Source organism: Tinamus guttatus, unplaced genomic scaffold, assembly GCF_059628265.1.
Source record: "Tinamus guttatus ecotype Peru unplaced genomic scaffold, ASM5962826v1 Tinamus_guttatus_pri_ptg000898l, whole genome shotgun sequence".
In the NCBI taxonomy this organism is placed as follows: Eukaryota; Metazoa; Chordata; class Aves; order Tinamiformes; family Tinamidae; genus Tinamus; species Tinamus guttatus.
This window is the reverse complement of record NW_028289432.1, coordinates 303,016-319,777: the sequence shown is the minus strand read 5'-3', so window position 1 is coordinate 319,777 and position 16,762 is coordinate 303,016. Positions and strand designations below refer to the sequence as shown.

Below are 16,762 nucleotides of genomic sequence, written 5' to 3'. Positions count from 1 at the left end.
TATGCATCCATGTTAACTTGGGTGTTAACTTGCAATTGCATTTGCTCTACCAGCAGTGTCAGCTCTCATGATGAACGAGCACCGTCGCTCTTTATCGCAATTTCATCTCAGCTACCTGGCATGGCTCTAAAAATGCTTGTCTGCAGCCTACAACCTTCACTGGAAGAGTAGCTCAGAAAAACAGTCTGGTTTTGATGCAGCATCCAAACACATCACACTGCATTAGCCAAGATTTGCTCTCCATGGTGTACTTATTTGGAAGAATTACTTATATTCAAAACAGCAGGTGCTATAGGCAGATACAATGTTATGAACCAACACCTACAGCAACTGTGTTTCCATCTTTGTGGATGCTTCTAGGCACTGTCTTATAAAACAAATAACTTAGCAGAGATAATCCCACATGTGCTTTAGTTAGAACGGGCCCAGAGTCCCCAGAAGCAAGGGACACAGCCTGAGAAAACAGGACTGCTGTGTCAGTCCATCTAGGCAAGCACCTGCATCTGGCAGCAGGCAGCGTTTTGGAGGATCAGGTGGGGAACCTCCGCAATCGCTAACGGAAGGAGCTGCCAGCAAAGGAAGTGTCTTCACAGTCAGGGGCCAGGGGTTATTTTATAAACCAGGTTATAAAGGTTTATATCCCCTCCTAGATCACAGTGAGATTTCTCCCATTTTACTGCAGCCACATGAGTAAGATGCTTAGTGTAAGCCAGTGCCTAGCTCCTGCCAGCTGAGCGAGAGGAACATCTCCAAGAGGCTGATTTATCTCAGGCTGATTTATCCCGTTTTAGGAGAGGATAAAACACATTTAGGAGGTGATTGCCTTTATCTCCTGAGTGGGCCTCAGATGCCTAACTTTCAGGTGGCGACCGAGAGGAAGGCAGCCTTTGTTTTGGTAACTGTAGATGCTTTCCAATGCCGCTGGTCCCTGGAGTTGCTCCAGTGCAGCACTAGATACCTGATCTGCTCTGTGCTTCTGGAGACGACGGGTTTCTGCAGCCCATCCAGAAACACCGCTCTTCTGGGATGAGTCATGGGCCTGCAATATATGCAGGGAGCCTCTGTGAGAAGCATGCTACTGGGAGAAATGCTTTAAAAGAGAAAATGGGGTGACACCAATATTTAGAATGCCACTTGGGGAGAGGTTTAAAAAAAAGGGGGGGAGAAAAATAATAAAAAAGAAAATATGGCTGCTTTGGAGAATAGCCTCCAGCCCTGCGGCAGGGCCGGGTGGGCAGCAGGACGGGGCGGCCACGCTGCCCCCGCAGCGCGTGGCGGGGTCGGGGGGTCTCCGAGAGTCCCCCTCCGCGCTGCCCGGGGGCGCCACCGCTCCCGGCGCCCTTCCTGCTTCCGGGACGGCCGGGGGGAGGGGGATTGCGGCAGATGACATCAACCGTGGATGCTGGAACAGCGGCGGCGTGGGGATGTGCTAGTTCCCCGCCTCCCGCCCGCCTCCTTCCCGCAGCCCCCGGCCCCGCACCGGCTCCGTATAAAAGGGGCCGTGCCGACCCACCTGCCCGCCTATCTGCCACTACCACCGTACAGCCGCTGGAGTGTAGGGGAGTGGGGCCGTCGCGCTGGGATGGCTGCTGTGGAGCTGGAGGTAGAGGCGGAAAGTGGCTGCAGCCCTAGCTCGCCCGCCGGCCCCGCGTTCAGCCTCTCGCACCGCTTCCTCGACAGGAAGTTCTACCTGCTCGTGGTGCTCGGCGAGCTCGTCACCGAGGAGCACCTGCGCCGCGCCGTCAGCAGCATCGAGCGAGGTGCGTGGCCGGGGCAGGGAGGGAAGGGGCAGCCGGCGGAGGCCCCGCCACAGGTCGCGCCGCAGCTCCGGGGACTCCCTGCCTGGCGCGGGTAGCGCCTGATTTGTCTTTATTAATTCTCATTTTAATTTGTTTAACTTATATATGTATATATATTTCTATTCTTGCAGCCGCGAGGCGCTTTGTGCCCCGCAGCTCCGCAGTGCTCCGCAGGTAGCGCTCCGCCCCGCCGGGAGCCGCTGCGGCGGGCGCGGTGCCGCAGCGGGAGCGGCGGCGGGTGGGCGTGGCGCGCTCTGCACTGCGGTCCCCGCGCCCGCTCCACGCGGACAAAGGGCGCGCGAGGGCCCTGCGTCGCCGCGCCCGTACCGCGCGCGTTCCTGCGGAGGGCACTGCGCTGCACAGCTGTGTCCGGCCCCAGGCAGCCGGACGTGCCCCTCACTGGGGCGTATTGTGTTTGTTTATTTTTTGCATAAATCCACGCGTATTGGAAAAAAACACAAGTGCTTGAGACGCAGAAGGCTGATACGTGCGTGTTCGGAGTCGTTATTGTCCTGCCCAGGCTCGCGGTTTGTTCGCTTTTCCCTTGGAGGCGAGGAGGGGTTGCAAGCGAGGAGGTGGTTGTCCACGTCCTCGGTGGGATCCCTAAGCGGCGAGGGAGGGGAAATCACGGCGCATATAGGGAGGAGAAGTAGGAAAGCCCTAGTGCTGCAACAGGGACATGATGCACAAAGGGAGCACTTGTTGAGCCCCATAGTTTGCTGAACTCAATGGAGATGTGGTTTTGAAGCATATATTTTTGTCCTGAGCTGATAAAAACTGAGATATAGGAAAATGCTATCGTTTCAGAGGAGAGACCCTGCAAGGGGGAGCTGGTGGCAGCCTTGCCGTGTAGGTGTGGTTCCTGCTAGGACTTGATCTCTGGCTCCCTATTGTTTCCTCAACCAGCCCTGCTTTAGTTGCCTTTCCCTTGGTTCTCCTGCATGATATTTCTGGGAAGGGGCGGCCTGGTCCCAGCCAGGCAGCTTCCTTGTGACCTGCTTGTCTTTGTCGCTGCCATTGTCTCCCATGGACTGAGGTAGATGCTTTGTCATTCAGAGCCTCTTTCAGCATTGCACCCTGCTATTTTTTTTGCCTAGCTTCTGATTGTGCCAAAACAGATTGGGCTGCCTTTTAGTTAAATTGTTAAAATATATAGAAAATGGGTAGAACTTCTGCTCTCAAGACATCTGGTGCCACCCTTCCTCTGAAGAAACGCTCCTCACTCTTCTTGAAGCTTCTATTGTGCGGTCCCTGTTGCGTAGCCCTGCTGTTGCTACCTCCTGTCGCAAAGCAAACAGCCACTTGCTGGGTTGGGTATTATTCACAGGGAATGCTGTGGCCTGTTTATTCATCCTTCTGGATTAGAAATCACCTCACTGCTCCTGGTGTCAGATGATTTCATTGGGATTTTTGCCTGCTAGCAAAGGGGGGGGGGGGAACTTGATCAGATGTAGAGGTGCATTGTTCTGGATTAGTACATTGGGCATCTGAAGCTGTATGTGTGCAAGGTAAAGATGGCCTTGACTCATCCTTTTCTCTTTGGAAAGCATGCTGTAGTCTGGAAAAATTGGCTTCTTTCAACCATTATTCTCAACAGGGTCTTAATTGTGTTTAGGGTTCTTGATGCCTTTGCCTCAGTATCTTCTCTGGTGTCCCTCATAAACATCATCACTGAAAACTGTGGATTCATGTGCTAAACTGCAGACCAACATGTCACAGCCAACAACATCTGCTGATAACACATCAGTAGCATGATGCTATGCAACTTGGCAAAGTACAGAGTCATTTTTTGAAGCATCCTGAAGAGGCAATGGCTTAGCAAGCTGCTTTTTTCAAAAATTAAATTTGTTTTGAGGAGCCATTTCCTTAATGGGGCAATCTTCTACCATCCACCAAAAAAAAAGGGGGGGGGGCAGTGAAGAGAAAGCTTCAAGATCTTTTCACTGTCTTAGCAAATGCTGCTGCATGTGCCCTGTCTGCTGTCTAGTCCTGTGTCTAGCAGTGTTGCACTCCTAAGGCTGCAGAAGGAAATGGTTCCTGTTCAGTTGCATCTCCTCTAGTTGTTTCCATGCTGCTGAAGACTTGCATTGTTGGGTTGACCTTGGATTTTTGTTTCCAGTTTTACCTTCATTCTCTCCCAAGCTGATTGAATTATTTGCATAACTTCTACATCCAGAATGCTGAATCATGAAGCTACAGATCTGGGATATTTTATTCCAACCCCAGCTCGAGTGTTTAGGACTACTATGTGTGTGTGATATGTCCAGGATCTTTTTTATTATTTTCCTCTTTGCTTCCTTTCTCTTCTTTGAGTCCTGTATTTTGGATATCAACTGGCTCAGTAGTCTGACTTGTTTAACCACAATTTTATCCCTGCCACGAACTTGATCTGCAACAAAAGCAGCCTAGGGGTGGTGGATCAGCCCCAGTCATTAGTGACATTGCTGAATCATAGTCCACATCACTTAACTGGCTGTCAGGAAGCTTTTTAGTCTCCCTTCATGAGCCTGCTGTCAGACAAGTGAATTGTTATCTTCTAGCTTCTTGAAGTTCAGCACTCACTTATTCAATACACTTCAGCTTTGTGAAAGTCCTGGCTTTCATATGCGCTCTACTGCATGCTATTACATTATCTTTACTTTCTTGCTCTCAAATATTCCAGCACCTGAAAAACATTAAAGCCTACTGAGCTGCATTTGTCTGCCAAAACTATGCCCCAAAAGTGTACCGTATGGCCAAGATATTTTTTTGAGAAATGAAAATAAGACTTAGAGACTTGCTGCTTATGCCTCTTTGAAGAGGTTTTTGGCTCTTGAAATGTGGATCTTCCTTTGCATGAAGATAGTACTGAGATCTACAATGGGTGACCTGCAGTGCAGGTCTGGTCTTTCTGCTCTTCCCCTTCTTCCCCTCATCACCTTCAACCCTAGAGCATGGCTGCTTCTACACAAAACCTCATGCTTCTCTTCATCTGAAAAACAAAGATGAGGAGGTAACAATGAAGTGAGTGGCCCCAAATCCTGACAGTTAACTAGCAGAAGAGTTAGTGTGCATTGGAGAGAGGATTTGACTATGCTCTTCAGGCTTCTCCTTGGTCCCATGTCTACCAAACCCAAAAGTGATATGACTCAATTGCATGGAAAGACATTGGCAGACATGGGAAAGGGCCACTAGAAGCCCGCAGTCACTCCTGTATGTGCCCGCTGATTTGTATATATCTGCTGACATTCCCCCTGGAAAAAGAGTATTGCTAAAGTTGGTGTTCAAAATGGCAGCAGTACCTGGACTTGCCTCTACTGCAGCTGCCTGCTCATCATTTTTCAAAGATAATCAGAAAATTATAGAAAAAATCTTAAAGCATGCTCACATACTTTAGTTTTTAATTTAGCCATCAATTTGTTATGCTAGGAAACTAATTTTTCTTCCATTAAATTACTGTCCTTAAAAATCATACAGCTTATGAGCATGTGTGTCAAGTCCTTTACTGTAAGGAGTAGCATTGTGGAGTTTATTCTTATCTTAAAAGAAGAAAGATCAAGCATAGTACTTTTAAATCTTAAAGAAAACTAGAGTTTTGATACTTCATAAATAAAATATCACTTTAATTTTAATTTAAAATGAGATGCTTCAAAGCTTTTGAATAAAGGAGTCAACAATTTAATACTTTGTATTTAAATATTAATTTGCAATATGCTAGATGATGGCTTTTTTTCCCCCTCTCTTCTTCCCCCCCATGGGGACAAATACAATTGTCTTGCAATATGGCTAAAATAATCAAAGTTATTCTTCTCCAATTTTGTAGATATTGATCAGTATGTTAGTGTATTGCTACATTAAAGTCAACTTAGGGACATCAAAAGAAAGCCCACTTATTTTTGGAAAAACTGAACTCCTCTTGCCTTTGTCTGATCCCTGTCCAAAGTGTTCTTCCTGAATGAATACAAAGTTGGAGGGGGAAAAAATAGTTGCGTGCCTCACAAAAGGAAGAGAAGCTGTTTTTGAAATTTAGAAACATGTAAATGACATGAATGTAAATTCAGAAGTACTCAGTGAAAACTTCCAGTGCTCATATATCAAACTAGATGTGTTTTGTATTTTGAATTTTAGGCATCCGATCATGGGACACAAACTTAGTTGAATGCAACTTGGATCAAGAACTTAAACTTTTTGTGTCTCGCCATTCAGCTCGATTTTCTCCTGAAGTTCGAGGTGAGTTTCTTCATTTTTTACAAGTTTGTCAGTGTGGTGTGTGTGTGGTTTTTTTTTTTTTTTTTTTTTTTTTGGTTGTGTTGGTGTTTTCTTTTTTAAAAGTAAAATAAATATGGACAGGTATGGCATGGCCCACTTTTTTCCTGCAATTCTTCACAATTAATACATTTTATTCTAAAATTATCATTCATTTTAACTTTCTGACAAAAGGAAATGTTTGAACTCTTTTGAAAATGATTAGACTTCTAATTTAGCTTCGTGTATATTGCTATGATTGCTTTGGCAGCAGATGTAAGCATTAGGGCCCCACTGAGATTAAGTGAAACTTGGTTTCTGAGCAAGCAGTTTGTGTAATAACAGTCTAATAGCACTGAGGACTGAAGCTGTTCCTGATGTCCATGTAACATGCACGCACAATGTTCCTTTGTTCTCATTTTGCTAGACATCCTCTAGGAGGTAAGAGTGACTTATCCTCCATGCCCCCAGACTGATGGCAATTTGTGGCTTGTCTTGCCTCTATAGCAATGGTTGTTGAGGTGGAAAGTTGTCACTTAGGACCAGCCTTACCAGCTCATGTCCATGGGTTGCTTGAAAACTATCCAGTAGTGACCTCAGGGTTAGGAACTGAGATGATGAAGAAAGTGATAACTAGCCCTCTAATAAATGACTGCTGTGTTCCATTCTCAGCGGTATTGGTGGAGAACCCTAAGCAAGCATTTTTCTGTAATTCAAGCATTTCATTGCAGGTTTTCTTCAGTGGGTTATCTACCTTGGTGTATCTGCTTTAGGCAAAATTGCATCCCATATTCTTTGGATGCCTAGGCTGTTCAGTCCCTCAAAATACACAGATACTGCAAGGTCTGCAAGTGCCATAAAGGAATTCAGTAGAAACCTTGTGACTCTGGGCTAACCCAGAGCCACTTGCTACCTTTATCCATGGGAGTCCCAAAGAGCAGACAGTTGTCTGGCCTTCTGGTTTATCTAAACAACTCATTCCTCCTTTGCTGAAAGGGCCCTTTCCCCCTTAGAATGTTGCTCCATAGTGTTGGTAGAGTCAGAACTGGTATGACTGCTGTTATGTGAATATGACTGAAACCCAGTGTTTCTGCTCAGATGATTCTGAGCTCTTCTTGGTATGTAAAGCTGAGGGGTGAGCCACTGTGAACACAAGACCTTTCTTTGGCTTTTATGAGGAAATTAAAATTTTCCAGGGCTCATGAGTCTGTCTTCTGTTCTCTTTCTTTTCAAGCCTGTCCTCCATTTAAAGGAATCATGCCAATAAAATTGTGTAAAACTCGGTTTTATTCTGATTTCAGGGAATCAGATGTTTGGAAAGTCATTATGCAAATACTGAACGAGCATGTGTGAAACTTTTTGCCTTTCAGGTTTAAAAAAAAAAAAAAAAAAGTAGCCTTCTTGAAATAGTATAGGTTACATTCAGTGGTGAATCATTATGGATATGAGCACATTGACAGGTCTAACCTAGTATAGTATTGACGAATTATAAATTCTGGCCTTAGAAATGTCACTTAAGTATGGTGAAGATGATGAAATGTATCATAATACTCATTATCCCTCAAAACATGATGTAGTACACACTGTTGACAATGATCCTGATGTCTTCCTAGCATGATGGTGTTGATCTGATGGTCCTGAATAATGTACCAAAATGACCTGCATAAATAATTATTCTCTCTCTCTCTTTTTTTTCCCCCCCTCTGGGAACTAATTCTGGGGTGAGGTCTGATCCCCCTAGAAAGACCCCTAAATGGTCTTGCCTTCTAATCTTGGGGTTTTGAAATGCCTGGTGCCTACCCTGGTATGGTGCATTATGGCCATCCAGGATGCTTTCCTAACATCAGACTGTCACAAAATCTTGCACAGTTCTCAGACTGCACTGAGTTTACACAGACTAAAAAGGTTAATTCAGAATTATTTCCTATATGAATAGGACTTTGAATAGGTATCAAAGACAAAAATCTTCAAGAGTATATCCAGATAGGATTTAATGCTTGTTGCAGGTACTAATTTAATGGCATTATTCATAATAATTTGTCTAGTTCTATTCATTTTCTTAAACTTATTGCTAGCTACAAAGCTCAAATTCTAAAAGTTCATTAGACTTGGATTTGCATTTTTAAAATACTATTTTTTGTGCATTCAATATTTCTTAACAATTTCATGAGTCTTAATATGTCTGAATTTTTAATAACTGTTACAGAAGGCTGTTATGTTTACATTTCAATCCTCTGTATAAGAAGCTTGGTCTGCTTTAATCTGTTTCTACAATATGAGTTGCTGGATCAAATGAAAAGCAGTCTTGCCATGGGATGTGTGGAAGATAGGGAAGTCACTGAAGGAATTCCACATAAGTAATATACCGACTCCATTTGAAGTACTCTGTATCCATTTGAAGTACTCTGTAGAAGTAAGGAAGGGCTGCTTTGATCTTGGCACTGTCTCAATTGCATAAACAGTCTGGCTGCACTGACTGTATTCCAGAAGAGTCCCTTGCAGGGAGAGTTGTTGTGTACCCAGCAACTCTCTGTACCTATTAAACCTTGTAATTACAACAGGAATCACAATTTGTTTCCAGCTTTGGTGGGATAATGTCATTGCATGTCAAGTAGGATTATCATGTGGAAGGAGACCTTGCTGATGTTTTTACTTTATGTTAATCAGGAAGATCTGGTTATATTAATGGACTAGGAGGAGATGAGGAGCTGTTCTCCCTGCACTGAGACAAGACGAACCCCTTTACTGGGCTATGCTGTACTCAGCAGGTCTGTGTCCTCCGCAACTGCGTAGCAGTAAGCACAGGAGTGATATGATTAAAAAGCATTCTGCAAAGTCTGGGTTTCCTCAAACAGTATAGACTTGCTCTTCAAATACAATCCTAATGTGAGTCAGGCGCAAGGCAACACCAGTCTTCAGTTTCTGGGAGCAAAATGATCATGTCAGTGATGGGGCCTATCAAAAGACCTTCAGGACAGACAGGCCTCCTGGTCACATCTGTACTTGTGTGGCCACAGCCTGTTGGCAAGGCACTACTGCCATGTTTCAGAGATGGCTTTAGTGTCTCTGCAAGGACAATAACTGCATGGACAAGACAGGCCAAAGTTGTGTGTGGGGTTGTTTGTTGTTGGGTGTGGTGTGTGTGTGTGTGGTTTTTTTTTTTTTGTTTTGTTTTTTTTTTCTTCTCTCCTTCCCCCTCTGTGATGGTGTTATCCAAAAATCTTTTCCCCTTTTCCTGATGAGTTCTTTTGTCAGTTCTTCCTTTAGTTTACTTTTAAAATAAGGAAAGCAGAAGAGAGTAGCATATAAATAAAGTGCTGAGTTTTGATATTAGCAGATGTCTATAAGACTACAGAGAACCTTACCTTCATACTAGATAACACTTATTCCTGTTCCTTTTCCCTTTCCTGTTCTTCCTCTAGTCTTCCTATATGCCACAGTGAGTCAAGCTAAAAGGTGAGTGACAGCTTGTTGGCACAGGGATGTTCAGGCTTGCTCCCTTTCTTGGAGCTGCATCACAGCTGCCAAAAAAAAAAAAAAAAAAAGATCCCTTAAGACAGGGGTCCTCAAACTTTTTAAACAGGGGGCCGGTTCACTGTCCCTCAGACACTGTCAGGGGCCAGACTATAGTTTGGAAAAAAATGAACGAATTCCTATGCGCACTGCACATTTTATTTGTAGTAGTGCACAAAAAGGAAAAAGGATGCAATATTTAAAATGAAGAACAACTGTAATCAACAAAAACAAATAATATTTCAATGTGAACTATGGGCCTGCTTTTGGCTAATGAGGTGGTCAACGTTAGGTTCCATATTTGTCACTGCTAGTCGTAGCAAGTGATGCTAGTGTTCATCGGTTAGTCTGGATCCGATTGGAGATGTCAGATGTTTCATTTGGGAAAAAGTCTGCTCACAGACATAGGTGCTGCCAAAGATGGTTGCAATTTTGAGTGCATGATTCCTGAGATTATGATATGTCTCTGAGGGGAGAGATGCTTAGAAATTAGTAAGGCTGCTTGATTTGAACGCATCTTTCAGCGAGTCACAAGTCTGTAGTTCGGCCAATTCCATTTGGTAAATCGGATCAACAGTTTCAATGTCAACAGAAAATGGGTTCCGGAAAAGCTGTATGTCCTGTTCATGGAGACGAAGCTCTTTAATTTGGAACTCCTTTTGTAACATTTCTAGTACATCCATACATTATTTGTTTGGGAATGCAACTGCTGGTTTTTCTGCAGACAGGTTTTGAGTTGTGGGGAGATGGCAGAAGTTTTCCTCCTTTACTTGGTTAATGAGCAGGTCTAATTGGACTTGAAATGCTTTCACATGTGAATACATATCACAGATGAGCTTCCCCTTTCCTTGAAGTTGGACATCATTGAAATTGTTGAGTAGCTCTGTTACATCTGTCAGAAACGCAAGGTGCCTTTTCCGTTCTGCATCTTTGAGCTCTGGTACTTCTTTGTTTTTAGAAAGCATAAGATCATAAACCTATGGAAGTAAGTCATAAAATCGTTTCAAAACTCTCCCTCGACTCAGCCAATGGACTTCTGTGTGGTACAGACTATCTTCATAGGCATCATTTAGCTCAGACAGAAATTCCTGAAACTGTCTGTGGTTTAGTGCATGAGCTCTAACGAAGTTAACACAAGAAACTACAATTTTCATGACAGAGTCCAGCTTCAGTGATTTACAACACAGTGCTTGTTGGCGGATGATGCAGTGTATGGCTATTGGATGTGAATGGTTGCGTTTGTCCATCTCTTTGTTAATGCATGCAACCACTCCTTTCATGGACCCCACCATGCTAGGAGCACCATCAGTTGTCACACTGAGTAGTTTACCCCAGTCCAGCTCCAAATCACTCATAGTTTGGCGAACTTTCTCATAGATATCCTCTCCTGTAGTTGTTCCTTTGATGCTTTTCAGTGCAGCAAGCTCCTCTGTGACTTCGAAATAATCATTTGTCCCACGAATGAAAATTACAAGTTGTGCAGAATCATGAACATCATTGCTTTCGTTGAGTGCCAATGAGAAATAGCAAAGTTTTTTTGAGGAGTTTTGCAACTGCAGATTCAAATTTTCCCCCATTTCTTCAATCCTTCGTGTAATTGTAGGTCCTGAAAAACTCACTGTACTAAATAAATCCGCCTTCTCTGGGCACAGCTCTTTGGCAACAGAAAGAAGGCATTCTTTAATAAATTCTCCCTCTATGAATGCTCTGCAAGTGCGTGCTATGAGCTTGGCAACCTGATAGCTTGCTCAAAGTGATGATATATTGAGCTGCTTTTGCTTCACAGAAGTATTTTGCTGAGTTGTCAATCCATGTTTCAGTCTTAATATTTTATCTTTTCTCACTTGTCTGACCAAAGCATCATATTTATGTTGAGTTTCGTAGTGTCAACACAAATTGTATTCCTTGAACACAGACACCGAATTCTGGCATATCAGACAAACAGCTCTTTCTTTGTACTCCGTGAAAAAATAATCAGAAGTCCACTTTTCTTGGAATACCCTGCACTCGCAGTCAATTTGTCCTTTTTTTGACATGATGGTGCGCGTGCTTCCCACTGGTGCTGGCTTGCTTGTCCTGCCTGGGAGCGGGAGGGAGGGAGAGACGGGGGAGCCGCTCACCTGGTTGATGCTGCCGCCCCCCTCCTCAGCCTGGCCGCGCAGTCCGGAAAGGGTGGCCAGAAGGGGCTGAAGGAACTTTGCCGCACCGGGGCTCTGGCGATTCGCCCGAGTTGGCTGGACCTCGCAGTCCAGAGGCTGCCGACTGAGCTTGCCCGGCAGAGGAGATGCCCATGCCTCTCGCCTGCCGCGCATCGTGGAGGAGGGGGAGGGGGAGGGGGAGGGAGGGGGGAGGGGGGGGGAGGGGGGAGGGGGGAGGGGGGGGGAGGGGGGAGGGGGAGGGAGGGGGGAGGGGGAGGGAGGGGGGAGGGGGAGGGAGGGGGGAGGGGGAGGGAGGGGGGAGGGAGGGGGGAGGGGGGAGGGAGGGGGGAGGGGGAGGGAGGGGGGAGGGGGAGGGAGGGGGAGGGAGGGGGGGAGGGGGGAGGAGGGAGGAGGGGGAGGGAGGGGGGGGAGGGGGGAGGAGGAGGGGGAGGGAGGAGGAGGAGGGGGAGGGGGGAAGGAGGGGGGAGGGAGGGGGGGGGAGGGAGGAGGGGGAGGGGGGAAGGAGGGGGGAGGGAGGGGGGGGGAGGGAGGAGGAGGAGGAGGAGGGGGAGGGAGGGGGGGGGGGGAGGAGCGGTTTGTAGCTGAGAGGCGCCCCCTGGGGGCGCTGGTTTCAGCCCAGTCCCGGCGGGTGTTTGGGGGCTGCGGAGGCCGGCGTGCGGATTAAGTGGCAGGAAGTCATCTGCGACTGCTTGGTTTCCATCCCCAACCCCCGGCGGGGGGGGGGCGGGGGGGTTCTGTAAATACCGGCGGGCCGGATTGAGGACCCTGGGGGGCCGTAGTTTGAGGACCCCTGTTTTAAGAGATGAGTTTAGGAAAAGCTGTCGTTATGATTTTCCCTGCTCACAAATGACACTTTGTAGTCCTTCCTCATTTTGTTTCTGGCTCCCATCTGCCACTAAATATATTAGAGGCTGCTTCTGACATTCTTTTTAAAATCTGATCTTTTAATTGCATGTTCTGAGATTTTTATATATATTAAGAAAAAATCATCCTGAGCTGGCTGCTATTTCTGTCCTTGATCAATACCACAATTAAGGCAGTGATCAGATTAGACTTAGACCAGGTAGACTTTGAATCCCACCAAATATTTACTCCCTGTCCCATCCCATGCTTTCTGCCAGAGGTGGGTCACTCACATTATTGGCTCAGGACTAGAACAACTCTATTTCATTAGACCATCTAGGTAACTTGGTTGTTGGCTAGGTGCTGCTGACCAGACCAATAAACATCCAATTAATAATCACTGGAAAACATTTTAAAAAATGATAAAGGAAATCTCAAATTAGTGTAATTTAAGTGTCTTAGAGAGTACTTAAAATTAGCCTTGTAGCAATTTTTCTTTTGAAAATTATTAGGTGAGGCTGATCATATGGTAACTCAAGCAGACTAGCCTGTGTGATGATTGCAGTGAAGCGCATCAGGACATGGTCATTCCTAAGCATCTCTGTATTTGAAACCATGTTTTTTAAATTAAAAAAAAAGAAAGAATAGTAAAAAAAAATAGTTTGACATATCTGTATAGTTAAAATTTCTTTGAAAATGGTCTATCATGTAATTACAAATATTTAGACTGAAAGTAAAAACACATGTTGTTCTCAGTGGGGGAGAAAGTGTCAGGAGAATAGAGTCGCAGCAGTTTACAGATTAATCTGCTAAGCAGAGATGGGTCCCTGTATGCATTGTGGAAGCAGCTTTCCCCTTGCAGGGCACCAGGTGGTCACCTATGGTTGATTTAAGCAGCAAACACTGTTGCAAATGCTATTAGCAGTGTGTAATTAGATTAACTCCCCACAGTACTTGCAATATCCTGGAGGTTTTTCCTAAAGCAACACAAGGTCGATCACCACATCTTAAACAATGAAGAGTTTAATCTTTCTTTGTTGTGTGCACATAACTCCTGTTGGCATTAATAGGAATTAAGCATGCATATAAGGGGAAGAAAAAAACCTAAAAATTTTAGTAATCATGGTGTACTAAAGGTTTCTGAGCGATTTCACAAAGGACCTGGCCAAAATTGTATGAGTATTCCCACTGAGGACATTAAGTATTTTCAGAGATTTGTATTTTCGAGGTGTAATGGATGATCAGTGGTTATTAAATATCAGTGAGGGCTTGGGAAAAGGTGAGCAGACTCAGATGCAAGAGATGGAAGCTGAGGGAGGGCTCATACTTGGCAAAATGCTCTTCCTTTTCATGGCAGCGTGAGCCTTCACTTTCTTCCATTTTAAGGTAAATGGTTTTGATATGTAGTGAGTATTTCAGTGGACTTCCTCTGAGTTTGCTGAACATCCGTCTAGTTAGAGACGGTTCTCTGTGGCAGTTCTTGTATGTGCAAGAAAAGCTGGTTTCATGGAGGGCAGATGAGGAGCCCTGCTTGAAAGGGTGCAGAAGGTACACTGGGGAAGAAGAGCGGGAGGGAGAACAGATACCAGAAATGATAACTCAAACTTGTTAAGGATGACAATTTTTTCAGAACCAGGGGTGTTCCTCACCTTTTTTTGACTGCAGGCCATTGACCAACCTCTGGAGTCTACCCACTTTTGCTATGTAGATGGCCAGCTCTTGTCTTTGGGCTAACTGGGTCATGGATTTAGGATTTTCTCATATCGGCCACTAAATTGTTGCACTCTCTGAGGGACCCAAGCGGCTTTGTTTACTGTGGGGCCGTCAGCAGGGGCGGCCCAGCCCTTTGGTGGCCTTTTTGCATTTCGTGAAGAACTTGTGACTGTTGCTGTTTTCAGCGGCATCGTACAGAAGAGTAAATCCTCACAGCTCCAGCACGGTTTGTTGGTGGTGGCTGCTTTGTAAGGCCTGGGCAGGATGCTCCTCTAGTTGGGTATAGGAGAGATGCTCGAGCACCATGCACTGCCAGCATCCTCCGTGACAAAGCAGAAACAAAGGTTTTAGCTTAGGAAAACACACAGGTACCAGATACTTTAGGTTAAAGGTGACAATAGATAAGGAAATTCTGAATAACTGTGAAATTTTTCTTTGCAAAAAGAGACAGCTCATGAGAATTTGTACAAGCAGACACACTACCTTCATCTAACTTGGCAAATACTGAACATCATGTTAGAGCAGTTTGATCACCTTGTTATGTCACTTCAGGCTTCCAGCAGAAACATAGTTTTAAATAGCTCTGATGAGCAGTTCTGTTAAAGGAATAGAGCGTTACAGGGCAGTGTGTAGTGGTGTGTGAGGGTGTTGTATTGCACTGACTTTGTTCTGTGTATGGTGGACTAGGAAAAAAAATCAGACTCTGATTTCTAATGATGGGTCTTTTTTTCTTGTGGCATATGAGTGCATGTGAGCCGCTAGGTTTTGTTGCTCATGCACAGCTTGGTGGCATTACAGGTTTCACCACTGATTAGGGAAGTTGCTTTGGAAAATATAGGAGTTTGCATGTTAAATGAAACTGACTTTTCAAAGTAGTATTTGGAAATGGGTTTATATTTCCTGAAGATCCTTGCCTTCCCCCCCCCCCTCCCTGCTTGTATTTGATGTTCAAATTACAGGCTCTTGTTGTCTTTTTCAGCCTTACAATATAGCCTGATTGCTTGTACTTAAACACATTATAGGCAAATTTAGGGACAAAGACTAGAGGGACCACTTTATGGCTTATTTTAATTCGAGAAATGAAAACTAATGATGCTATTTTTCTGCTGAAACAGCTACCTGGCAGGTTCACCTTCTTATTTTCTTCTGTATGAAAACCTGGAATTAATTAGTTGTACTTGCCTGTATTGTAGGCAGAGGCAGCTTATTTCATATTATATTTGCAACTTGTGTAAAACCATCACAGGGGAGAATTGCCCACATCCCACAAAGCTTCAGAGGATGGTTCTGAGGCTTTAGTGGGTCTCTCGGTTGGCACAGCAAGATCTCTGCTTTTGGAAAAACAGTTGCTCTATTGTTTGAGACCCAGAAAGCCTGTGCTCCTAGAAGATGACAGTGAATTCAAGTCCAGCAATCGATTAGTAATGCTGCTTATCTTTGCCTTTTTTTTTTTTTCTTCTTCTCACTGACTATATATAAAGCAAAATGGGAGCTTTGGTCAAGCTCTCCCATGGAACGGGGAAGCTGGATAGCTGCCAGGGGAAAAGCTTAAGCTCAGTTCTCATTAAAGGCTTACAGAGAGCCTTGTTAGGTTTTGCAGTGGTTGCAAGGGCTCAAGTGTATTCCACAGATGGTAAATTAGTTGATAGCAATAATATATGGTTGGCAGAATAAGAAGTTTGTAAAGCACATAAAACTGAAAGCAAGTGTTCAAAATGTAACTTTACCCCTGTAGCACAACCATTGTAATTGTGTGATTTTCTCAGGAAGGATAGAGCTGTGGTGGTACTTGTGAAAGAAGAGCTTCACAAAAACAAAGTCCTTTCAAAGGGCATCATTAGGTAAATTATGTTTAAGGAGATATTTTGGCAAACAATCTGGTTGTGAGTTGGAGAGAGCTGGGATTTTTATGGTACATAGTGAATGTTGTATATATCTTTCTAAAGGTATATATAATGTTTTATAAATGGTAGGTTGCAAAACTTTTTTTTTACAAAAAAAATGATGTGAAATTATAGAAGGATTCAACCACAAATAATTTTATATTTTGCAAAGTTAAGCAGCTAATCTGAAAGGCAAGCCCCGCAGCAGCAGGTCTGTTGCTCCTTACTCTGCCATGCCACTGAAATTCTTCTTTGCATTGGACCAGGAGGAAAGGTAGAAATTATATATTAACCAAGAAACTTTAATATTGTAACGAATACATATCAAAGAAATCCTCCTTAAGGGAAGGAATGGATTCCCCCTGTCTGAAATTCCTCTGGATTGTTCTGACTTTCCACAGAGGTGGCAGATGAATTTAGAGCTAAGCCCCATTTGCAGTAACGACCTCAAGATGGAAAGTATCCCCCAGAGGGCATTAATTGGAGCTCTGGGCTTGGCTTCAGCTGCCACTGTGATGGGGGCCCATTAGCAACTAGATTGCAGCAACTGGGAAATGTTACTGGAGACCTTCCCAAAGAATCAGAGTTCAGAGATGTTTCCCTGAAGAGAAGGGGTGGAAGACTGAAA

At 44.6% G+C, this 16,762-nt stretch overlaps 1 protein-coding gene across 1 annotated transcript in view; it reads left to right on the top strand.

Moving 5' to 3' along the window:
* The first annotated feature begins 1,582 nt into the window (after window positions 1–1,582).
* LOC104580202 (microtubule-associated protein 1B) overlaps window positions 1,583–16,762 on the top strand; it is a 42,815-nt gene continuing 27,635 nt past the window's right edge. Inside the window, exons 1-2 of the mRNA XM_088537922.1 lie at window positions 1,583–1,760; window positions 5,907–6,008. Of these exons, the coding sequence (XP_088394048.1) occupies window positions 1,583–1,760; window positions 5,907–6,008 (280 nt within the window). The remainder of the gene's footprint in view (window positions 1,761–5,906; window positions 6,009–16,762) is intronic.